Genomic DNA, 25,402 nt, shown 5'->3' on the forward strand with positions numbered 1-25,402 from the left:
TGCGTTCATGTTTGTAAACATCTCTGCCAGGTGGCCAGGGGGTCTGAGGATAAAGCCAGATATGATTTTTCTCGTATAACACACACACACACACACACACAGATTGAGAAACAGAAGCATACACATAACAATTCAAAGAAATGGGCAGTGATTGTAGATATTCTTCAAATTTATGGTTATGGGCTTTGTGCATTTAATTTTATAGGACAGATTGGAGAGACAGGGAAATAGAATGGGATTGAGACATAACGCGGGCTGGATTCCAGATATCCTGATTTACAGCATTGCAATTCCATGTTTATTCCATGCGATGTGAAGGAAGTATGTTCCATATGGAGTCTGGAATATATGTGTTGACTTTCAGCTGTTTTTGTGACTTTTGCTAGAGCCAGTGTTCAAACAAGTGAACAGATGACTAAATGAATAAATTAAAGTGTATGGCAGAGAGAGTCTACATTAGTCTCTGCCGTTTTCCTAGAGGCTGATTACCCATAAGACTGATTTTATTCTAAACCATTTAAACACACACACACACACACTCAAACTCTTTTGAAACCAAACTTAGTTATGAAAGAATGTTACATATCTATCCTGTTTTTGCATATCAGAGTGACCCCTAACACAAAGTAACTGCAGATAATTAGTAATTAGTACATAATTTAGCTGTAAGATATGTTCAGATCTTTCTTTTATTCAAGGATGCACTAATTTGATCAAGAGTCAAGACATTTCTGTTACAAAAGATTTACATTTCAAATAAATGCTGTTCTTTTGATTTAAAACAATGTCACTGTAACACATTAAAATAGAAAAGTTATTTTAAATTGTAATATTTCATAATTTTAATGTTTTTACTATATTTTTGATCAAATAGATCAAAACTTCTTAGAAAACAAACGCTTACAGATCATAAACTTTTGAATGATGGTATATTAAAATATATATACAAAATATATTTTTTTATATATTTATATATGCAACTCTTTAAAAAAAAAATCTTGATCTGAATTGATAATATCTACTTAATTTTCCACAGTAAAAAGTGTTTGGGATTGACATGAGAGTAGGTAGATGATGGCAATTTTACTACAGAATTTTATTTGTTACTTGTTAAAAATACAAATATTTCTGGGCTCAAATATCTGAGGGGCCACGTTTAAATGCGCATGACGCTTCTGTCTGTTAGCTGGAACAAACAGGAGCTTTAAAAGGGATTCGCTCCAGGGTCTGAAAGTGGAATGACCTGAAGTCTCCCTATTGCTGGATGTTTGTCTTGGTTCCGAGCGGGTGCGCAGACTATGCCTGCCGCTGCCATCCTCAGTCCAAAGCCACAGATGCTGCAGTGTTTGTGTGTTGACTCCGTGTAATTTGTTTGCACTAATTTGTTTTGGGGTATCAGGGGAGTTCCCTTTTTAATTTGCCTCTCTCTGTTTACCCCTCTTTGTGGAGCACTGATCTGTTAAGCAGCAGTAAGAGCGAGAAAGAGAGAGGAAGAGAGAGAGAGATGGGGTGTAGAAGAGCCTAAATTAAAAGAAGGTACTATGCAGATTGTTTTAAGCTCTGGCTGCCCCGTCGGGCCCAAAGGCCTTGCTCGCAGCCTGCACCTGCTCCATCCCGCGGGAACCTGGTTCCTGATCCGTGGCCCCTCTCCCTCTCCTGTTTCTCTTCTCGTCTCTCTATCTCCCTCTCTCTCCCCTGCTGTTTCCTCTGCACGTCTCCAGTGCCTGGAAACGCCTTAATCAGCCCTCCTCTGCGCATGGATGGCTGCCACTCATTAGCCTGATTGAAAAGATGGTAGCTCATGCTAAACACACACGCATACACATATGCATACACAGGTTGGAAAACATTCACATTCACATTGACTTTTTGAATATTAAATCCTATATTTAAGCAATATCATGCGAGCAAGAGCATTGTTGTTCTGAATATCAGCACAAAAGATGAAACAAAAGTTTAACAAACGAGACCAAGTAACTTACATTTTAGACACAATATTGCCAGGTCTATTTTTGCTTCACCAATGAAAATACTGTTGTCAACGTAATGTTCAGTAGTATGTTTTGTTTGTGAACGAAGCAAGGTTTCAAACCAATCAGTACAGTGAATGAATCAGTGACTCACTCATAAAAACAAGTCGCCGGTTTTGTTCCTGAATGAATCAGTGTTTTGAACAAATTGGTACAATACTCATAAAAACAGTGGCTGCATCTGAAATACTTCCCTACCATATAATAGGTGAAAAACAGAATGTGAATAGAGAAGTAAATTCACAGTATTCATAAGCAAAAGTTATGATGACCTCTGGTGGAAATGCCTACGCAGAGAGTATGTGATAGTCACATTGCTTCATACCTGAATAAATCAGTGTTTTGAACTAATCGGTACAGTTAATGATTCACTCATTAAAAACAGTCACTTGTTTAGTTTCTAAATGAATCTGTGTTGTGAACAAAGTTGTACAGTGAATGATTCAACTACTCACATACTACTCACTCATAAAAACTGTCACTTGCTTCATTCCTGCATAAATCAGTGTTTTGAACTAATCGGCTGAAGTAAATTTCAATGTGAATTAAACTAATGCACAGATGGACAGTCTGTCGGGAACCCACCAACAGAGACAAACAGAGTGACACAAAAAGTAAAAAGAGAGCACTACTCGATCAATCAAATTTGAGGGCCAGAACTGGTGCATAATACCTAATAAAAGCAGAAGTGGAAAACAAAATCATTGAACTAAATTTATACCAAACTAACAAATAACATAACAACTGAGGTAATTCTTGCTCAACTGGTTTGAAAGAAAAAAAAATATTCCTCATACATACATTTAAATTGCCACAGCTATTTTAATTGATGTTTTGGAGCAACCATTGTCAAACAACCACTCAGTTCAGGATAACTAAGCACTCACGAGAGAGTCTCAGTTGTGCACAGTATTTTATAGCTGATTCAGATTAGGTAGAATCTTATATATAACCATCATTTTGTTTCCACAAACAGGAAAATGACTCTCTAATATGGCTTCAAGATCTACTATCAGATCTATAGCAAAACTGACATCTTATGAGAACATAATCCAGCTATATTCCCAACACAGAGACACATCTCTAAAAGTCTATAATAAACATATGTACATCACAGGGTAAAATTTAAATGCATTGCTTAATGCATGTATTTGAATGTGAATTTTGCTGCAACTGTTATTTACACCGAACAAAACTATAAACGCAACACTTTTGTTTTTGCCCCCATATATTAACACAAAATTTAAATGAGACTTAACTTTAACCTCGATTCTATACAGGGAATAAATATTTGATAGAAATTTTCCACTGGTGAACTTTACACCAGCTTACACATATAGACACACACACAAACACATGCAGGTAAATGATGTATTATAGATAACTACTGTATATCATACACACTCACATATAGCATATCTCACTGATTGTATGGACCCTGCTTTATGTCCTCTAGATCAGTGTTTCCCAACCTTTTTTTAGTCGCGGCACCCTTTGGAAATTTTAACAAACTTGTGGCACCCTACAAAATAAATTTTGTCACAATATTTGAATTTCTAACTTCAATATGATAATTTGAAAAGTATAGATATTCGGTACAACAGGGAAGAACTGCAGAATATAATGTCATACAGATATTTTTAATATTAAAAATTGTCCATCAATGGTGGCAATCAGTAGGCTAATTTCTAATGAAGAGACCAATTTATATGACAGATTTTAATGTAGGCTTTTATTAATTTTCGGCAGTCGAAATTTCGGTGCATCTCTAATTATTGGCGACATCAGACATGGATATTATATAATAGATGCTTTTTTGAACATTTTAGCAATTTAAAAATATTTTAAAAAGATTTTTTACACAGCACCCCTGCTCTCGACAGACGGCACCCCGGTTGGGAAACACTGCTTCTAGATGTCCTCTATGTTTCAATCCATATCTTTACATTGTCCAAAGTCTTTCAATAATCTAAAATGTGCAAAACAACAATATGGAAAGAAAACAATAGAATTCTTCGTAACAGATTAAACATTATAGAGATTTAAATAAATTCATTTAGTACAGGCTTGGGTTTCAAGTAAATTCAACAGAAAGAGGGTAAACTCATCATGCTGCAATTGATCACAGCAATTTTCCCTCAACTAAGGCAAATCTGCTCAAGTATGCTCGAACTACACTTTGGTACACAAATCACACACATGGATAAAGAAAAATGTATAATCAGACTCCTAAGCCTTAAAGTTGACCGTTTAGTGTTCACTAGAGGTTCACTGTTGTTATTAATATTTTGGTACACAAATCACACACATGGATAAAGAAAAAATTATAATCAGACTCCTAAGCCTTAAAGTTGACCGTTTAGTGTTCACTAGAGGTTCACTGTTATTAATATTTAAAACGTTCTTTTAAGGCAGAAGCTTGAAGCGAGGGAAGCTCGCAACGCCAATACAAGTGGCTGCATAGGACCCACTCAACATGTGAATGGTCACAGTGCCCTCTGGTGGTGACACGCAAACAGGTCTGTATTACAGAATCGAACAGAAAGAGACACACAGGGATGAAGAGGAAAGGCTGTCACACATGCACAAATGGTTGCAGTCAGGCACACAGGCAGTAAGCACCATTCAGACTGATCAAGAGTCTGACACTGATGACACACACTGGAGCCCTAACAAATAAAACTGACAGAAAGGGATTCAGTTCTATTGTATTAGCCTTAATATTTGTGAGGACTGGATTCTCATTTTGTTATTTTTTGTTATTAAATGCTTCATAAATCCTTTTATCCATCTTCATTTCTATTTTATGTACTTGAGCTGATCTGGGAGCGGGAATTATTAGGTTTCAACAGGAGGGAGGAATTCACACAGATTTACTTTCAGGTTGCACAAAGGAAATCAGTCTGTCAAAAAAAGGTATATTGTCAACTTCGCACAAACATCCTAGAATCATGCAAGCTAGTGTTTTGCTACATGATTGTGTTCCGGAGCAAATGTTTGATTAAAGTTTGAGAGAAGATAGACGTATTGATTGGACTGAAAAATCACGAAATGTTTGTTTCCTTGAAATGAAAGCTAATTAGAAATCATACTAAAACCGTGGACATATAAACAGTTCTGAGAGGGATGAAGGCAGAATGAATGATCTTTTACATGCGTCCAACTTCTGTGGTGTAAATCTTAAGGTGCACATGTCCATGACTGACGTCACGTTGTGTACACGCATTTTGTTTTTAATTCAGGTTCATCAAAGTGCGATTCATACAGGTCAGACATATCAATATGAGTTTTGGAGCCACTACACATCGCAAAATGCTCTGTTACACCAGATAAAAAGCAACCTCTATTAGATTTCACCCTTGACCTGCTGCTCCACATCCGAGCCATCTGCTTCAATGTCAGAGTCTGAGAGCGAGCGTCCAGAGTGGTCTGAGTCTTGCGAGTGTGTATTACTGTGTGACGGGAGGCTTAGATCGCTATCCTCTAAAGTGTCTGTCCTGGAAAAGAGACCAAGGTCCAGCATGCAGGTGGGCGTCCCGCTGCTGGTGTCATTGTCGCTGTCGTAACAGAAGTCCTCTAAGTCCACAAACCACTCGGGCCAGAACTTCTTCCGTATGCGCTCACAGTACATGGCGAGGTTGATCAGTTCTCCTGTGGACAGACATAGTTGTTCATCGTGCAGCTTGAAACCTGTCAAACATGGTCTGCTGAATGGCTGATTTTTGTTCCATTGCGTCTCCACTCCAGAATACAGCAACATATTTCTGTAGAGTGTAATAAAGCCCATCCACTTTTTCAAGAGGCTTAGCTCCTGAAGTATTTTTCCCATTCATTTTACCCAAAGGGATTTTTAAAAAGTGTTTGTTTAAACGTTATAGGCAATGAACCAAACCAACCAGCTACAAGGGTAATTCACAACTTTAGAAACATAGATTTGAATTTTTTTTTTTTGAAAATTGAAAACTGAAAATTGCCAAAAACTACAAGTCTTTCACATATTTTAAGTTTTTTGCTAAATATATGCATATATTTACAAATATATAAAAATTCTGAGTGGAAGACTGACTATCGAAGTGCATCATTGGGACTCTTAAGGTGCAATTTTGTTCTCAGTGATTTTCTGACTTGTGGAGATTTCTTTGCTGAATCATGGGTAATGTAGTTTTCATTAAAAATCTGATAAAATGGATAAAATGAATGTAATTTTTTTTACTTCCGGAACCAGACTGACGCTCTCTATTCTGCTGAGGTGGTTTGACATTCTATGTGTGACTGAACTTTTATGTGCAAAACCATAAATAAATGCCTGTAATGCCATCTAGTGGACATTTAACAAACTGCCATGCCATTGCACAAAATTAAAAGGAATAGTTCATCCAAAATGAAAATTCGGATCCAAACCCATTTCATTTTCTTTCTTCTTGGAACGCAAAAGGAGATGTTAGGCAGAATGTTCACATTGCACTTTCTGAATGGCATTGTGTGCTGTCAGGCTCCAAAAATGCTAGAAACCACCCTAAAGTACCGTAAAAGAAATCCATATGACTTGTGAACTATATTTCAAGTCTTCTAAAACTATGTGAACATTATTCAGTGAAAATTAGTTTTTTGTTCTTTTTTGAGTACCAATCCGTCAGTATTGTACAGAGTAGAACCTTTTGTGTTTGATGGAAGAAATAGTTATACAGGTTTGGAACAAAAATGATAACAGAATTTTCGTTTTTGGGTGAACTATCCCTTTAAATACAACAACAACAAACATTAAGACATGCATTAATCTCTCCAAATATTTCCAATTATTTTAATCGCCCTATTAGGACTACAAAACTGCAGTTGTGAGGTCTTGCTCACCTTTAATGAGCTGCTCGGGCCGTGTGCCAGGTAGTGTCCACATGGCTTGTGCAAGGTGACCGAACACTGTGGCATCCACACTGGACAGCTTGGGACCCATGATGTACTTCTTATCCCCTGACGGTGCAGAAAATAAACATTAAAGGAATAGTTCATTTCCAAAATAAAAATTTCCCGATAGTTGACTATTTTGCCATCCAAGATATTCATGTCTTTCTTTCTTCAGTTGAAAAGAAATCAAGGTTTTGAGGAAAACATTCCATATGGAGAAAAATCCTGGAATGTTTTCCTCAAAAACCTTAATTTCTTTTAGACTGAAGATAGAAAGACATGAACATCTTGGATGACATGGGGGTGAGAAAATGATCAGGAAATTTTTATTCTGGAAGTGAACTAATCCTTTAACCCCCAGCCATAATTTAGGACAAATAACAGACTTCCTTGAAATTTGTCTCAGAAACACACTGAAAATATTTAGATTTTCAGTTTATTCAATTACCAGATGGATAACATGAAAAAAGCCCCCCCCCCCCTCTATAATGCCATGTGGTGACAATTATATAAAACATTTCTTGCACTAAGGCAACAAAAGTGAATATTTTAGGAACAAAATCACAATGTGTGTTCACATTTTGTGAAAGGTTCACTGAGACTGCTGAATCTTCAGCTGCCATAACTCCAGTCTTCAGTGTCACATGATCCTTCAGAAATCATTCTATGCTGATTTGGTACTCAAGAAACATTTTTTACTATTCTAAAAATGTTTCGGATTCTTTCATTAATATAAATTATTTGAAATGGATAGAAATTTGACATGGATTTTTTTTGTAACAATGTAAAAGTCTTTACTGTCAACTTTTGATCAATTTAATGCATACTTACTGAATAAAAGTATTTTATTCAATGTAGTATATTATTTTTTTAATAATATAAAACCAACATTTTTAACAAATGTGTATATGGCAGACTTCAGTTATCATGATACACAAAAATCTATTATATTATTATATATAATATTATATACAATATACAGTGGGTACGGAAAGTATTCAGACCCCCTTAAATTTTTCACTCTTTGTTATATTGCAGCCATTTGCTAAAATCATTTAAGTTAATTTTTTTTCCTCATTAATGTACATATGGGGTGCTGTGTGTACATTAATGAGGAAAAAAAATTAACTTAAATGATTTTAGCAAATGGCTGCAATATAACAAAGAGTGAAAAATTTAAGGGGGTCTGAATACTTTCCGTACCCACTGTAAAACTTAAATATTATAAAAACATCACAAAACATGTTGCTGTCAAAGTATAATTTGAAACCTTTATTTCTTGTCCTCCTCACCTAGCAGTGTGGCTAGTGTGCGCATGTCCTTCTCCATGAGGCTGTAAACTTCTTCCTTAGTAAAGCAGCCAATGCCGTGACAGTACATCTCCCTCTTTACAATGCCACCAGTCAGCTGACACAGGATCCATTTCAGCAGGTCACTGAGGGGCCCAGGAAGGTCCAGCATCCTTTGAGTCTCTTGAACATTATCCACCCACTGACAGTATGCGATGGTCCTGTTGTGACAAGAAAGATATAAATAAATTAGGTGATGATTAATTTCCTAAAGTACAGTATAAAGAGCCATATTTGTGTGGGGAAAAGTCATAAAAAGTCACTTTTAAAGACAACACATCAATAATATTAATAATAATAATTATTATTATTATCATTATTATTGTTTGGCTTTTATATTGTCACTTTTCTCAAGCAAGCAATGTTGCAAGGAGAAATGAGAGGAACAATTCCCAAAATGCAGATGCACAATTTTATTGATTCTTTAGAAAGCAGATATATTAAGTGCCTAACAACACCCATAAAATATATCAGAACTTTACTGTGCTGTAATATTTATGCATGTACTGCATATTTAACTTGCATAATACATTTATTTTGCAGCTGCTTTTATCAAAAACAACTTAAAATTAGGAAATCTTAAACAAATAGTTGATCATCAACACAAGCAATTCATCATAATATGGACTTGTTTATAATTCAGAGTTTATTACAACTGTGTGCAGCTTTAGTATCACACAGAAAACAAGCTCAATTTGGCCTCTGAGATTAAACTTTGAATTAATTCTCTGCTCTGTAATTATCTGAATCAAATTAATTAAAGCCGTCTTCTAATTAACTTCTTTGCACAGTAGGCAATGCATTAATAAAAACCATTCATCTAAAATGGCTTCAAGCGCTCTCTGGGTTCATGGCTTTGAACTCACCACTTGGAATTTACAATCAGCCTTTCATCAAGTTTAAATCAGATTCAAAGCTGCAGTGTGTAAATTCTGCGCCAAAAATAACTACTGAATTCAAACACTGCATTGACCACCATGGCATTTTAATTTGTAAGGACATAATACATGTATTCCATGAAACAGTATTGTAGGCTACACGCTTTATTTACATTTCTGCCAACATTTCTGAGTCTTAATCTGATATTACTAGGTCTTTTTACTGAAATGGGTCAAGTAAGTTAGGAGTTTCATTTCCTGATCAAAACCCACCAGTGTCATAATCCAGATTTCCTGCCTATTTCCCAGCACGACATCCATCACTCTTATTTATAGCTCAATGAATGTTCTTGCTCAGCAAGCTCTTCAGCTGACATAAACAACACTACTCTGGAGTGGACACAGATATTCAAACCCATGAATTATTCAATCAATAGCCATGTGGGATGCTATATATATATATATATACAGTGGGTACGGAAAGTATTCAGACCCCCTTAAATTACCCACTGTATATAGCACAGTGTAAAGCACTTCTAGGCAATGTGAAGACAGAATGCACGAGAAAAAAAAAAATTTTGATTTCATTTGAAGGAATATAATAATGCAAAATGAATGAAGATGAGGAAATTAGGTTGAGACTGGTTATACAATTGCTTTTTTCCCCAGAGTAATGCTTACACTATGATACCCAATGTTTCAGCAGGAGTCATTAATTTTATAAATCTGCTGCCTGCACTGCAAATCATGTCAGCAGTCCACTCCAAGCTTGTCATGCATATTTTTATTTGAATGGTTTATGATTATGGACTCATACAACTTTTCATTCACGTTTATTATGCAAATAAATTGGTTGCATGGCTATATTTCAAGATAAATTTAAATCTTAAAGAATAATTTGGAATAAAACGTTTTACATATTTCTCATAAAAAGAGACCCAGTATTTCACGTATAGTTAAAAGCAGTCATGTGTATGGCAGCTTTGTACTGCTGGACAGGATGCACGGAAGTACAAAATAGGTCTAAAATTCAGACAAATAAATCATTACTATTGAATAAAAGACATGGTATATTCATAATTTGGGAGTTAAAAAATACTATATTTAATGTATGCATGTATATATTTATTTATTTGTTTGTTGATCAATGTGATGATCAATCTTGATTTTTGTATATTTAGGCCTTTGCTTCAAAACATTAAGAAACTGTTCACACAGAAATGTTGAAATTCTGTGAATGGATGGCTTCAGTTCAAACATCTGATAAAAACATCACAATAATCCATAAGTAATCCACGTGATTCCAGTCCATCAATTAGCATCTTGTAATAGTAATTAGTTCTTGCAAGGAATTTTAACTTAAAGTAATTACTTTTGTCCAAAATACGAGTCCATAATCCATAATAACACTTCCTCCAGTGAAAATGTCCAACCCCTGTTGTCCTCTCACATCAAAATCCACCAACATATTTTTCTGGACTGTTTTCACTTATAAACGGTGCTTTATCTGTGCATATTTCTCTCCTGATTCAGATGAGACGACTTTTCACTGGAGAAAGCAATATTAGAAAGCAATACGGTTTGAAGTTAAAAATCTCTTAATGATGAGTTTGTTTAGCACGAACACACAACTTTTCGCTTCACAATGGACTGGAGTCATGTGAAGTCGTGTGAATTATTGTGATGCTTTTATCAGCTGTTTGGTCTCTTATCCTGACGGCACCCATTCACTGCAGCTTCTACAAATGTGTTATGATAAAGAAACAAACTCATCTACATCTTGGACGGCCTGAGAGTGTGCACATTTTTGAGTGAACTATTCCCTTAAGGTTTTAAAAACTCCAAAACCAAATTTAAAAACTGCAGAACTCTACTGACTCCAGTAGCTGCATATTTGATCCTCACATTTCAGCGATGGCTCAGCAGCAGAAGAGTGACTCATTCAGAATGCCAGCACATGACTCACCAGTACAAGTGTTCCTCCACCATGGTGGTGATGGCCCGCGCTACTGCCTGCTCCTGAGCGCTCAGACTCTTGTTCAGGCTCACACCAAGTTTCTCCTCCAGAAAGTCAATTATAAATTCATTTCCGCACACCTGCTCGTAATTATACTCAACCCAAGGCATCTTGCCCTGGGAGGAGAGGCTTCCATCAAAGTAATTCTGTAAAAAAGGAAGCATATTGAGGGTGAAAAATGTATTTTAGCAATTTATGATCATAATAATAACAATATGTATTATTATTGTTGTTAATAAGTATTATTATTATTGATTAAAAAAATCTAGAGCACCTAGATGTGAACTGAAAAAACGTAATCCTATTTTCTAAGGGCTTTCATGAATTTCATTGGCATTTCAACAGCACGTAACCACTGATCAAAGGAAATGGACTCCAAGATCCAAACTGCTTCTTTATGCATACTTGATAGGGCAGATCAACCATGCGCAGATAGGTCTCCATTTTCAGGCAGAAAGGTGATAGGCTTGGAACCCCGTTTTTTGGCCTGGAGAACTGGTGAAGGATGATGGCATCTTTAGAATCCAACTGTTGCTCTTTCCTGTGAGGAGATCAACAATAGATTGTAAAATCAGACGATCTGTTTGAGATTTCAATATGAACAGATCTATAATAGGTCACTCAAAACAATGATGGTTAAACATCACAGTCAGACATATGGAACAAAACTTTTGCATTTATTTGGCATGCATTTTTTATCTAAAAAAACAGTTTATTTATGGTTTGCATTTTGTCAGCATATTTGTTCTTTGGGAGAATCCATCACCCTGGCATTGCAATGCATCTGATCATGCTTAACCAGCTGAAGTACAGAAAGATTTTACAGGAACATAACTTAGCTTTAAAAGCTGCTATTTAGCTTTTTACCCCAAAATCATGTGGAGTGCAGGGTAAAAGGCATTATACTATAATTATGAGGAAACTGCAGGATGTGTGTGGGAGGACAAAGGCAGGTCTTATTTCACAAGCATCAACTACAAGTCCAGGCTTGAGCTTTCAAAACAACACAACCCAGTCCTGTTCTGATCACACACAATTTCAGAAACAAGAGGCTCCAAACTTCCCATTCTTCAAACTAAATACGTATTCTAAAAAATATGATTTGTATAACCAAACTATCTGTATCGGGTGGGCTGTTAAATGTGTTTCTGAATCAGGGTGTTTTGTGGGGGAGGGAAAAAAATTATTTCGATTTGCTGAAATCCCTTCATATAGATCAGAAAGATTAGCACAGATTCCGAGGTGAAATAGGACAAATCCATCCACATTTAGCCATCATTAATAAAAAGCAATCATGATTTGTTCTCTCAAAGCCCCAATAACAAATACAGATATCCAAATAATAACACAGTTTAAGTGTTTAGTAGACACTGTCAGGGCAAACGTGTTTAATATGATATACAATAATAGAAATTTAGGTATCACTTAACTTACAGCCTTTATGTATAATGCATTATATAATAAAGGAATATATGTTTTTTTTTTGCAAACGTGTTATACAATAATAGAAATTTAGGTATCACTTAACTTACAGCCTTTATGTATAATGCATTATATGCATTATATAAGTGCATTAATTATGCCTTGTAATGCACATTATATGCATTGTACAATCTCATGAATAATTGTAAACACAGTTAATACATTATAACACTTATCAATTCATTGTTACACTTTAAATTCAGTTGCAATTATTTACGACAAGATATAATGTATTACAACGCACATTATGAATAATTATAATGCATTTTACTTAATATCTTAATCATTTTTGGCATAAAATAAAAATCAATAATTTTGACCCATACAATGTATTTTTGGCTATTGCTACAAATATACCCCAGCGACTTAAGACTGGTTTTGTGGTGCAGGATCACATATATGAAAGAAGCCATGGACAGTGGTGAAATGTACAGTTTAGTAGTCAGTATATATAAATATTTGGCCGCTCAATGCTGGTATTGACCAGAATCAGAATCCAGTCCACCAGAGAGCCATTTAAGACCAAACACTACAGACAAATCCATTGTTCATTCAGGCTCTGCTCAGTTTTGAGATGTTGTCTTCTTTCAGTCTAGTGGAAAGAAAATATCCAAAATGTACATTCATTTGTTATGTCATTACACTTTATCTATTTGTGTCTGTGGATTTCAGTTACAATACTTATCTTTAAAGGCTATTTTCTCAAAATGAGTTTTTTTCTCATGCAATGAGCCTGAAATCTAGACTTCAGTAGGACTTACATACACAAAACTTGACAGTTTTGTTCCTGTCTATATTCTGAAGGTTTTTACTGAAGGGTTTGCACATATAACATTCACATAATTTAACATTAATTTAACATTTCAGGCTGTATTTTCTAATTTATGGAGCAATAAAAAGAGAGATCCCCTCAGTAAAAGCCTTTAACTCTAATATGTAAAAAAAAAATTGGACCAGGCTTTATGCAATGTTCAGTTTATTATTCTGGAAATATATGCAAATGAGTGCATATTTAATTAGATAATGCAACGTTTGCATATGTGAACATAATGTTACAGAAAACTTAAAGGCTTCATTTGGCCAAAAAATTTAAATTGTCATCATTTCCTTACATCAAGTTGTTCCAAACCTGTATGAGTGTTTGAGCACAGAAAAATATATTTTGAAGAGTGTAGGTAACCAAACAGTTGATGGTAGCCATTGTATTTTTGCATACTGTGGCTACTGTAAACCATAAACTGTTTGGTTACCAACATTCTTCAAAATATCTTCTTTTGTGCACAACAGAAGAAAGAAACTCATACAGGTTTGGAACAACTTGATGTAAGGAAATGATGACAATTTAAATTTTTTGGCCAAATGAAGCCTTTAAGTTTTCTGTAACATTATGTTCACATATGCAAACGTTGCATTATCTAATTAAATATGCACTCATTTGCATATATTTCCAGAATAATAAACTGAACATTGCATAAAGCCTGGTCCAATTTTTTTTTTACATATTAGAGTTAAAGGCTTTTACTGAGGGGATCTCTCTTTTAATCGCTCCATAAATCACAAAATACCGCCAGAAAAAAACCACCATATTTAGAGGTTACAGTGGGTACGGAAAGTATTCAGACCCCCTTAAATTTTTCACTCTTTTGTTATATTGCAGCCATTTGCTAAAATCATTTGTTAATTTTTTTTCCTCATTAATGTACACATAGCACCCCATATTGACAGAAAAACACAGATTTGTTGACATTTTTGCAGATTTATTAAAAAAGAAAAACTGAAATATCACATGGTCCTAAGTATTCAGACCCTTTGCTGTGACACTCATATATTTAACTCAGGTGCTGTCCATTTCTTCTGATCATCCTTGAGATGGTTCTACACCTTCATTTGAGTCCAGCTGTGTTTGATTATACTGATTGGACTTGATTAGGAAAGCCACACACCTGTCTATATAAGACCTTACAGCTCACAGTGCATGTCAGAGCAAATGAGAATCATGAGGTCAAAGGAATTGCCTGAAGAGCTCAGAGACAGAATTGTGGCAAGGCACAGATCTGGCCAAGGTTACAGAAAAATTTCTGCTGCACTTAAGGTTCCTAAGAGCACAGTGGCCTCCATAATCCTTAAATGGAAGACGTTTGGGATGACCAGAACCCTTCCTAGAGCTGGCCGTCTGGCCAAACTGAGCTATCGGGGGAGAAGAGCCTTGGTGAGAGAGGTAAAGAAGAACCCAAAGATCACTGTGGCTGAGCTCCAGAGATGCAGTCGGGAGATGGGAGAAAGTTGTAGAAAGTCAACCATCACTGCAGCCCTCCACCAGTTGGGGCTTTATGGCAGAGTGGCCCGACGGAAGCCTCTCCTCAGTTCAAGACACATGAAAGCCCGCATGGAGTTTGCTAAAAAAACACCTGAAGGACTCCAAGATGGTGAGAAATAAGATTCTCTGGTCTGATGAGACCAAGATAGAACTTTTTGGCCTTAATTCTAAGCGGTGTGTGTGGAGAAAACCAGGCACTGCTCATCACCTGTCCCAACAGTGAAGCATGGTGGTGGCAGCATCATGCTGTGGGGGTGTTTTTCAGCTGCAGGGACAGGACGACTGGTTGCAATCGAGGGAAAGATGAATGCGGCCAAGTACAGGGATATCCTGGGCGAAAACCTTCTCCAGAGTGCTCAGGACCTCAGACTGGAACTAAGGTTTACCTTCCAACAAGACAATGACCCTAAGCACACAGCTAAAATAATGAAGGAGTGGCTTCACAACAACTCTGTGACTGTTCTTGAATGGCCCGGCCAGAGCCCTGACTTAAACCCAATTGAGCATCTCTGGAGAGACCTAAAAATGGCTGTCCACCAACGTTTACCATCCAACCTGATAGAACTGGAGAGGATCTGCAAGGAGGAATGGCAGAGGATCCCCAAATCCATGTGTGAAAAACTTGTTGCATCTTTCCCAAAGACTCATGGCTGTATTAGATCAAATGGGTGCTTCTACTAAATACTGAGCATTTTTCAGTTTTTCTTTTTTAATAAATCTGCAAAGATGTCAACAATTCTGTGTTTTTCTGTCAATATGGGGTGCTGTGTGTACATTAATGAGGAAAAAAAATTAACTTAAATGATTTTAGCAAATGGCTGCAATATAACAAAGAGTGAAAAATTTAAGGGGGTCTGAATACTTTCCGTACCCACTGTATATTAGGATATATCAGGATACTGTATATTAAAGTTAATTTTGTAAAATCCAAATAAGCTTTACAATCTTTATTAGAAAGTGTTTAAACAATGTTTTTCATGATTGTTTGATGAACCATAAACAATTATTAATATAATTAGTTCATGTTTGATTAATTATGGATATTGTTCATATTAATTATTAATAAATAAAAACTGCAATGTCTGTAATGTAAGAGGCCTAAGGGAGTGCTACAGGAAGACAGGAAGGGTAGCTGACTGTCCTTGTAATGCCAGACCATGTATCACCATATGTACCCCCAGATGTGTTTGAGAACTTGCAAGTGCCTTGATGAAAGAGTGAAGTAACATCTCACAGCAAGATCTGGCAAATCCTTCCAAGTCCATTAAGATGAGTTGCACTGTAGTATTTAAAGCAGCTGGTGGACACCACATAATGACTGCTACTTTTGATATTGACCCTCGCTCTGTTCAGAAACTCATTATTCCATTTCTGTTCATCAAATGTCAGTGAAATTTATTGTAATTTGTTCCGTAATTTGTTCAGTTGTTGAATCTTTTTATGTTCATACAAATATTGTGTGTGTGTGTGTGTGCGTGTGTGTAAAATGTCATGTGTTTTAATCCATAATACTAAAGTATTAAAGTATTATGCATTAAAACACATGACAATCAATTTCTGATGTAACAAGAAATCTTATAAAAATATATTTTAATGCATTACTTACTGCATTATAAATACCTTCATAATGCATTACACAAAGTGTTACCGAAATTTCTAATAGAAACAGAAATTTCCTATAGATTTCTTCCTTTGCATAATGATCACTGGTTACATAACATGACTTCAGAGTATTAGACCTATGGGTCTGTTATTAATCATGACTGTAACATTAGGATTCTCCTGACAAAATTAAGATCACAGGAAGTTTAAATTCTGAATTGTTTTGTGGTATGTAATTCTTAGAGTTAACATACTGCCACAGTTTATCAACCAAGCCAAAACAACAAACTCCAGAACCAATTTTCACAATTAACATAAAAAAGGCCATTCAGATCTATAAGACTCCACTCACCCAGATTTCAGATGCTTCCGTGTGGCTCTAAAATGAACATTCTGACACCCTAACAACGTCTATTTATTTTTAATCTTTATCTAATGGCACACATCTGTGTTTAACAAAGACTTATTGCCATTTTATGGCAAACTAAATAGATAAAAAAAAGTGTAAAGCATCAGTTTGACCCCAAAGCTGCAGAGCTCAATACTCAAACATGACGCTGTCCACGGCGTATGGTGCTGAAATCCACCCAGTGAAGTGTTAAACGAGGATGAGAAAGTCTGCTGCCTGTAAAACGGTCTACAGGTCAAAACAAATACTAAAACGGAAGTTATTTAAGACTTCTAACAGCTTTGCAGCCCCCTTGAATTTTTAGTAGGTTATGGCCTGCAGATGAGCCAAGAAAGGTCGCTCGTTCGACACACTCATGTACATCGCGATCCAGTGAAGTAAACATTCATGATCACGTGCCGCATTTATAAGCCTACATTAAAAACGAATGTATTAAAGTACTTCTGTGCGAATGTAAACAAGGCAAATTCCAGCTGAGTTTTGATGACAGGGCGTTTTCATATGCTCCCGTGCGGCCACACGCCGCATGTGCATGTAATTTAGAAAACGTGACATACAAATATTGTGTGTGTGTGTGTGTGCGTGTGTGTAAAATGTCATGTGTTTTAATCCATAATACTAAAAGTATTAAAGTATTATGCATTAAAACACATGACAATCAATTTCTGATGTAACAAGAAATCTTATAAAAATATATTTTAATGCATTACAACATGCATTATAAATACCTTCATAATGCATTACACAAAGTGTTACCGAAATTTCTAATAGAAACAGAAATTTCCTATAGATTTCTTCCTTTGCATAATGATCACTGGTTACATAACATGACTTCAGAGTATTAGACCTATGGGTCTGTTATTAATCATGACTGTAACATTAGGATTCTCCTGACAAAATTAAGATCACAGGAAGTTTAAATTCTGAATTGTTTTGTGGTATGTAATTCTTAGAGTTAACATACTGCCACAGTTTATCAACCAAGCCAAAACAACAAACTCCAGAACCAATTTTCACAATTAACATAAAAAAGGCCATTCAGATCTATAAGACTCCACTCACCCAGATTTCAGATGCTTCCGTGTCGCTCTAAAATGAACATTCAGACACCCTAACAACGTCTATTTATTTTTAATCTTTATCTAATGGCACACATCTGTGTTTAACAAAGACTTATTGCCATTTTATGGCAAACTAAATAGATAAAAAAAAGTGTAAAGCATCAGTTTGACCCCAAAGCTGCAGAGCTCAATACTCAAACATGACGCTGTCCACGGCGTATGGTGCTGAAATCCACCCAGTGAAGTGTTAAACGAGGATGAGAAAGTCTGCTGCCTGTAAAACGGTCTACAGGTCAAAACAAATACTAAAACGGAAGTTATTTAAGACTTCTAACAGCTTTGCAGCCCCCTTGAATTTTTAGTAGGTTATGGCCTGCAGATGAGCCAAGAAAGGTCGCTCGTTCGACACACTCATGTACATCGCGATCCAGTGAAGTAAACATTCATGATCACGTGCCGCATTTATAAGCCTACATTAAAAACGAATGTATTAAAGTACTTCTGTGCGAATGTAAACAAGGCAAATTCCAGCTGAGTTTTGATGACAGGGCGTTTTCATATGCTCCCGTGCGGCCACACGCCGCATGTGCATGTAATTTAGAAAACGTGACTTGATGCAGCCTAGCGAACTCGCGAGCTCAAGGAAAACACGAGAACCTCACTGGCACTGGCACTGTCAAGCGGACCTATATTTACATCTTCCCCTAGACAGGTTCAAATGTATAATGCATGTGTGATGAAATATTATAAACAATGACAATAGGTCATTTCATTATATCATCTGGCTTCACAACAGGCCACAGCACTGACCTGAAGGAGAGCAGCTCGTGCAGCAGATACGCAGCCGCAGCCAGCAGGGCACCTCCGGTGATGTAAAGCGTCTTCTTCCACCAGGAATCCGATACCAATCCCGACATGATCCCGCCGAAATCCTGCGCAGGGACGGCTACTATGTACCCATAAAATAAGTGACGGTCATCAGAGCCACACAACCCGAAGGACGGGCTCTGATTCCGGCCAAGATCAACCACGAACGACCGGGAGGAGGCGAAACCAGCGACCCAGTACATTCTCTCTCTCCCCCCGCTTCCTCCAACGAATTCTGCGCCACATCATTTATCCATATAAACACGGACAACTGTTACATGGTTATGTGTTATGTCGGTCTCGTAAAGCAAAAGAAGAGCATTTTAACGGGATTTGGCTCCCGCACGCAGCTCCGCATCCTCCTTTGTTGCTGTGCTGGAGCCGAGTGACGTCACGACGCATGGCAGCGAGTTCATTTACGCTTTTCACTAAACTACAGACGCAGATGTAAACATAATTTGAAGGACATATTAGTTTTCAGTAAGAAATAGAAATAAATGTGTGTATATAATGTGTGTCTGTACATATTAATTTACCCTTAAGTTACATTATGAAATTTGAGTTATTGTAAAGACAAGAATTTGATATATATATATATATATATACACTTCTTGCTATTTTATTTCTTTTTCCAATTATATTTGGAAGTTAGCATGACAACAGACTAGCGCTTGATTGTTGTGACTAAGGATGTACTCAAAAATAGAGAATTGTTCAGCCTGAATAAAACACCCTCTCAGTTGACACAATTGTTTTTATTTTATTAAGTACCTACACGTTTTAAATGCCAAGTCAAAAATCATTATATAATTCTCTTTGTCTGTTTGACCTCTGACATGAACCAACCAACACCACAAAACACGCAAGTAAATGAATCTTTGAATCTTTGAAGTGGCATGTGGCTGCGGCATGTTGAGTGGATCAAAAGTGCTTCTCAAATTAACAAGAGCTTTACAAAATATGTCTTATGTATCATGCCTCCGAAAAAAAAAAGTTTTATTAAGGAATACAATGCAAAGAATGATTATCACTGGTTCAGCAATTCTTCACTATGCAACATATTTTGAGATATGGAGTGTGTTTTTTCTCTGTTCGGAATCAGGTGGAGTTTGTTTGATAGTTTCAATATTATAATAGCTCAACTGTAATTTGTAGCTCGACCTGGTTCATCCAGATTCTCACTCTCAGCCCAGACCTGTCCGGGCTGGGGTTCTTCTTTGCGTTTAATTGCATGCAATGCATAGTTGATGGCTGTGCTCTGCTGCCAGCTCCACGCTCCTGTGAGAGGATTGTACATCATGCCTCTGATAGCCTCCACGTAGAAACCAACTGGGATACCGTGAGACAGGAAAATGGTAAAAGCTAGTAACAAATTCTGCTGTACAATAAACACTGTAGCAGTGGAACAATAGATCATACTGAACAATTATGTAATGTATACCAGGCTTTTCCAACAACAGCGGTTATTAAAACGGCAAAGGAGATCCATGATAGAGGAGGGGTAATACCCAGAAACTGATCAATGAATGATAGTGAGAGAGAAATGGAAGTCAGAGACGACACTCACAAGACTCCAGAAGTCGTTCCAGATCCTCTGGGCTTACGAACTTCTCCCAGTCATGAGTGCCACTCGGAACAATTCTTAACAGCTGCTCTGCTGCCACAATCCCGAAAACATAGGACAAGTTGGTTTTGTTAATAGTGGTGATGAAAAGAGAGCCACCAGGCTGAAAAAAAAAAAAAAATTCCATACATTACATAAAAATATTACACATTTTAATTGCATGTTATACATTAAGACATTAGTATTTTAACACTTTGCCATTTAATAGAATTTTATGTACACTAGTCCTTTAAGGGTTCCCTCCTTGAATTAAATGTTATTATATTTAAAATAAAATAACATCTTAAAAATGTGTATAATAAATATCTGTTAATATTTATATTATATAAAATTACAAATATTTTATACATTAAGATAGTAATATTTTTTCTTATTTTGAGATATATTTTAATATCATTTCATATTTATTTTATGCAATTTTATTCTATATTTAAATTATTCAGTGTTTTTTATAAATTCTAACTAATAAACCATCTAAAAAGAAACTGAAGAGAAAAGAAAGCAAAACAGAAACAGGCTAATGAAAGTGCCTGGATGTCAAAGCATTAGGAGAGATTATGGGGATTTGGAGTAACTCTTCTTGTCCTCTGACACACTGACCTAGGAGATTAAATCAGTGCATTCAGTTCTTTTTGCTGTGAATCCCACTGTTACTTTTGTGCTATTGTCATAGCGATGTTGGGACACACCTTCAACACCTGCTGGCAACAGCTGGCAAAGGCGTCCAGGTCAGCCAGATGTTCCATCACCTCAGATGCCACTACAGCATGAAATCCCTCTAATTCCTCTTCGGCAAGCTCCTCCAGGGTGCAGGCCTGATAGCGAACTCTCTCCCGTAAATCTGGATCATAGGAGGAGTGCAGCTCTGCGGTCTGCACACTGTCCTCCACTGGGTCGATTCCCCGGACGTCTGCTCCTAACCTCCCTAGTGGCTGAGAAAGGTTAGTGCTACTTTGTTTTTTGATACCCATGTTTAGCAGCATCCACAGCTTAAACTAAACCTTAAACTTATTTTTTAGTAACTGAAAGAAAACTGACAAAATAAAATATTAATATTAAATGAAAAACTTAAACCTAAATTGAAATGTTGTTGACTAGGCAAATGTACTGAAATACATTTCATTTAAAGTACTAAAATAACTAAAATAAAAATGTAAGATGAACAGAAATATTTAAATAATAATAATAATAAAAACGACAAAAACAGACAACAAAATTACTTAAACCTAAACTAACATTAAAATGAAAACTAAAAATATAAAAATAAAGCCAATATAAAATGTAAATAATATATGAAACATTATATAAAAAATGTCAATAAATACTATAATAGCATATAAATAATACTAAAATAACACTGACCCACAGGACAGAAACTATCCATTTTTCATTGTTGATTTTGGATTTGCATTAGATTTGTATGGTAAATATATTTTAATGGAAAAGAAAATTAGCATATTAGTAAAAATGTAGCTTTTCAGTTTCTATGTAAAATTTCTTTAGGTGTAAAAACACAGTAGCACAACAACAACAACAAAAAATCTGCACATCACCCTCTGTTGGTCATTCAGGGCAGAAATTCAGTAATAGAGCTGCAGTAAACCAGTAAATTGTCTGTTCCACTGATGTGTGCTAAAGGGGATCTTCTGACATAAGCTTTTGCATGACAGAACACTCAAGAGACATCATGCTCACCAAAACACAACAATGACATATCAGGCAGAGAGACGGCCTGGAGAAAGTGTGTTTATCTCAGTGGAGGAAACCACTGGGCGTGAAGCTGTCTGTTTTAATCGTGTAGTTCAGTTGGTAAGTTTTCAGTTATCATTTGTGGCCAGCTAAAAATAATCATGCATACTATCAAACCTAACAAACATGAGACCAGCTTTTTATTGCTACCACACCCAGACCAGATCTCTCAAATGATGGAATATCTTACAGTAAACTGAAAAACTTTACTTGCACTAACTAGTGCAACTAGCTCAATACTTATCTGTCATTATAGAATCATTTTCATAATTACCAGTAGTTACCTCACTCAGCACGCCTCCACCACAGCCAACATCCAGAATTCTCAGTCCAGCCAGAGGTTTGCCCAACTGCCGGATGCCGTGCACATTCAACAAATTATCCCTGAAAATGGAGTCAAAGGTCACAAAATGAGGTTAAGAAGGTACTAGGCTAGAAAACATATCACCTCTAGTCATGCAGAATTTTGAAACGATGTACATCAGACTGACGTGAAACACCACAATGTGCTTCCTGAGTCACAAGCACGTCTTACTGCTAGTCCCTCTGGCTAGACACATGCCTCTGACATCCTGAAGCAATCATACATCCTCAATGCTCGTCTCGCTGAACTCAAAGGCAACATCCTCACATTCTTCCTCAAAAGCTTGGTCAGACCATGCAGACCAAAGCCGCCTAAGGTGCTCACTGCCAATCCTGTTAACTCAGCCCATCTCTGCCAACAAACCCCAACGTCTAGAAAACACACATTCCTCAAGTACAACATAATAACCAGCAACAGCACAGAGGTCCCTCATTTAAACAAGCCCCCGGGGCATTGCCACATATGCTGTATACTACAACTGATCCCGTGTTCAGGGAAGGGGAAGAAATTGTGCGCTGAATGATTCCAGGAGGCGAGGGGAAAGGTTTACAATGACAATCACACAATATCCATCCTGACTCTCATGGAAACGGCTGCTGAGAGAAGAATCTGCTCAGGTAAGATTATTATCATGAAGACATTTTCAAAGAAATTAATTAATACTTGTATTCAAAGAAGGATGCATTAAATTGATCAAAAGTCTGTTTCAAATAAATGCTGTTCTTTCAAACTTTCTATTCATCAAAGAATCCTGGGGAGAAATATGCATCAAAATTCAGCTCTACAATCATAGGAATAAATTACACTAATACACAAATACTTAAAAATAGAAAACAATTAGTTTAAACTGTAATAATATTTCCCAGTTTTATTTTAATTTCTCAATGTAATTTTGATCAATTAAATGCAGCTTTACTGAGCATAATCTCTCAAAAACATTTTAAAATTATTACCAACCCAAAACATTAAATACTTTTAGAAAGTTGTATGTGTGACATGCTATACTCCATATAGCATTATTCTAGGATGCACCAATATTAAATATCTAGCCAGAATGAACAATTATTATGCTATAGCCAAAATAGCTGATATATATATATATATAATAAATTTGCAATGAAAGACAAAACTTTTGAGATTGTGTGATTACATTTTATTTTTAGATAAAGAGAATGCACAGTTAAATGTGTAATCAACCAATAAATCAAAAGATTTTAATATTTGGCTAAAAACTGATATTATTCATCCCTAATTAAAACAGTATTTTGTTCATTCATACATTTTAAAATTAAGCTATTATGTATACAACATTTATGACATCACATTTACTAGCAGTACTTTTAAAAATTAATGTCACGTGGAAACTAAGACCTTTTAAAACGATCTAGTAAAGGCAAAAAAGGTGAAGAAAAATGGAGATACATCCATAAAAATAAGTTAAAATATTATTGATGTTAAAAAAATACTATAGTGATACCATGGCACTTTTATCAGTAAAATAGAGGGTAGATGTACACACCGTATGAAAGGCACTCTCAGGTCATTCATGGAGTGCAGGGCAGCAAACTCTCCCTGTAAGTCCCACCACTTGCTCGCCATGGCCTGAAACTTCCGCACTTCGGCGGGGTCGAGAGTAGTCTGGGATACCGTGCGGACATTTAGACGGGTCAATCTGCGGGAGAAACTATCGTTCAAATCTTTTAACCATATGTCGTTATGATTCTCTAGTAAACAAAAACCCAAGAAACGAGTAGACTGCAACACTGGCCTATTAAGTATAAAAACATGAATTTAATTGCATGCACTGTTAAATCGATAAATCAGTCTCACCCTTCTGACAGCGGATTCTTCTGTCTGTGATGCAGACACACCGTCCAGCTGCACGGAGTCCGCACTGCGTTCACTCTGGAGGACACGCTTCGGGTTAACGGGCATTTCAACGTAGATTCTGCTAGCAGCCCAAAAGCTAATCGTGCTAATTTCTTGGAGTACATAACTGCGTTTTATTGCGTCACACGTATCTTATATTATCACTGACTTCAGTCAGTAAATCCAATGTGACCGTGGCGTGTTCGCAGAACTTCTGACCGAGCAGAAACTCAGTATGGAAATAAACGTTCCTATCCTATATAACAGTACGACAAATACATTTACTTTTTACTACTCTTTTCAACTAATTAACTTTTAAAACAATAATCTGAAAAAGGGGAATACGTTTTAATACCATATAGACGCACGTTTTAAATTAAACCATAAATCTGCATATACAAAGTGTGCTTGATCTCAAAGCCACTTAATATTCCCTGCTCTCTATGCACTTCTCAAGCAAGAAAAATAAATAGTACGAGTCTTACTTTAAGTCTCACTTAAAGCGGAGTTCATTTAAAACACCCTCTTGTCATTTCAAACCTGTATGACTTAATTTCTGCTGTGAAGAATAATTCAGTTCACAAAACTAGTCGGAGTAATTCGATCACGAATCAAACTGTCAAGTCGAGTCTGAGCAAATCGATTCGGTCGCAACGGTTAACAGCTGTTAATAAGAAGAATAACTTAAACGTGATATTTCATACATTAAGGTGTCAGTGTAGTAATAATACAATATAGTATAGTTATATAGCGCACGAGATGTCTTTAGGGTGTTCTTTTGGTCATTGTGGAGTTTGACGTCCATTGTCTCATTCACTTTCATCATATTGAAAATAGTGGAAGGATATTTCTCAGGATGTTTCTTTGGAACAACATGAGTAA

At 36.3% G+C, this 25,402-nt stretch overlaps 2 protein-coding genes across 3 annotated transcripts; both read right to left on the minus strand.

Annotated features, from left to right (window-relative positions):
- Positions 1–4,797: 4,797 nt before the first annotated feature.
- LOC107711729 (failed axon connections homolog) lies at positions 4,798–19,304 on the minus strand. The gene is made up of 6 exons (XM_016516762.1): positions 18,858–19,304; positions 11,582–11,717; positions 11,126–11,322; positions 8,225–8,442; positions 6,882–6,998; positions 4,798–5,681 (listed from the first exon to the last, which is right to left on the minus strand). Exons 1-6 carry the CDS (start codon positions 19,115–19,117, stop codon positions 5,377–5,379), a joined length of 1,233 nt encoding a protein of 410 aa, XP_016372248.1. The 5' UTR covers positions 19,118–19,304; the 3' UTR covers positions 4,798–5,376.
- A 357-nt stretch (positions 19,305–19,661) lies between these two features.
- Positions 19,662–24,773, minus strand: LOC107711746 (ubiquinone biosynthesis O-methyltransferase, mitochondrial-like). 2 transcript variants are annotated; one of them, XM_016516793.1, is made up of 6 exons: positions 24,482–24,773; positions 24,171–24,335; positions 22,572–22,671; positions 21,228–21,470; positions 20,482–20,641; positions 19,662–20,243 (listed from the first exon to the last, which is right to left on the minus strand). In XM_016516793.1, the coding sequence occupies exons 1-6, from the start codon at positions 24,643–24,645 to the stop codon at positions 20,053–20,055; spliced, it is 1,023 nt and encodes a 340-aa protein (XP_016372279.1). In that variant the 5' UTR covers positions 24,646–24,773; the 3' UTR covers positions 19,662–20,052. The 2 variants fall into 2 exon arrangements, with proteins under 2 accessions (XP_016372279.1, XP_016372280.1); XM_016516794.1 differs by having other exon boundaries at positions 24,171–24,323; positions 24,482–24,772.
- Between the last annotated feature and the right edge of the window lie 629 nt (positions 24,774–25,402).

This window comes from Sinocyclocheilus rhinocerous, unplaced genomic scaffold (genome assembly GCF_001515625.1).
Source record: "Sinocyclocheilus rhinocerous isolate Xijiao unplaced genomic scaffold, SAMN03320098_v1.1 scaffold1199, whole genome shotgun sequence".
Classification (NCBI taxonomy): domain Eukaryota; kingdom Metazoa; phylum Chordata; class Actinopteri; order Cypriniformes; family Cyprinidae; genus Sinocyclocheilus; species Sinocyclocheilus rhinocerous.

Excerpts from the sequence above, each read along its gene's own strand:
- LOC107711729 (XM_016516762.1), bottom strand. The coding sequence starts at position 19,117 with ATGTACTGGGTCGCTGGTTTCGCCTCCTCCCGGTCGTTCGTGGTTGAT. Across the intron at positions 11,718-18,857 it reads CACGAGCTGCTCTCCTTCAG|GAAAGAGCAACAGTTGGATT; the intron begins GTCAGTGCTGTG and ends ATCTCCTCACAG. Across the intron at positions 5,682-6,881 it reads GCCCGAGCAGCTCATTAAAG|GAGAACTGATCAACCTCGCC; the intron begins GTGAGCAAGACC and ends GTCTGTCCACAG.
- LOC107711746 (XM_016516793.1), bottom strand. The coding sequence starts at position 24,645 with ATGTACTCCAAGAAATTAGCACGATTAGCTTTTGGGCTGCTAGCAGAA. Across the intron at positions 22,672-24,170 it reads CTGAGAGTGCCTTTCATACG|GGATAATTTGTTGAATGTGC; the intron begins GTGTGTACATCT and ends CTCCATTTTCAG. Across the intron at positions 20,244-20,481 it reads GGAACGACTTCTGGAGTCTT|TTGGTTTCTACGTGGAGGCT; the intron begins GTGAGTGTCGTC and ends ACGGTATCCCAG.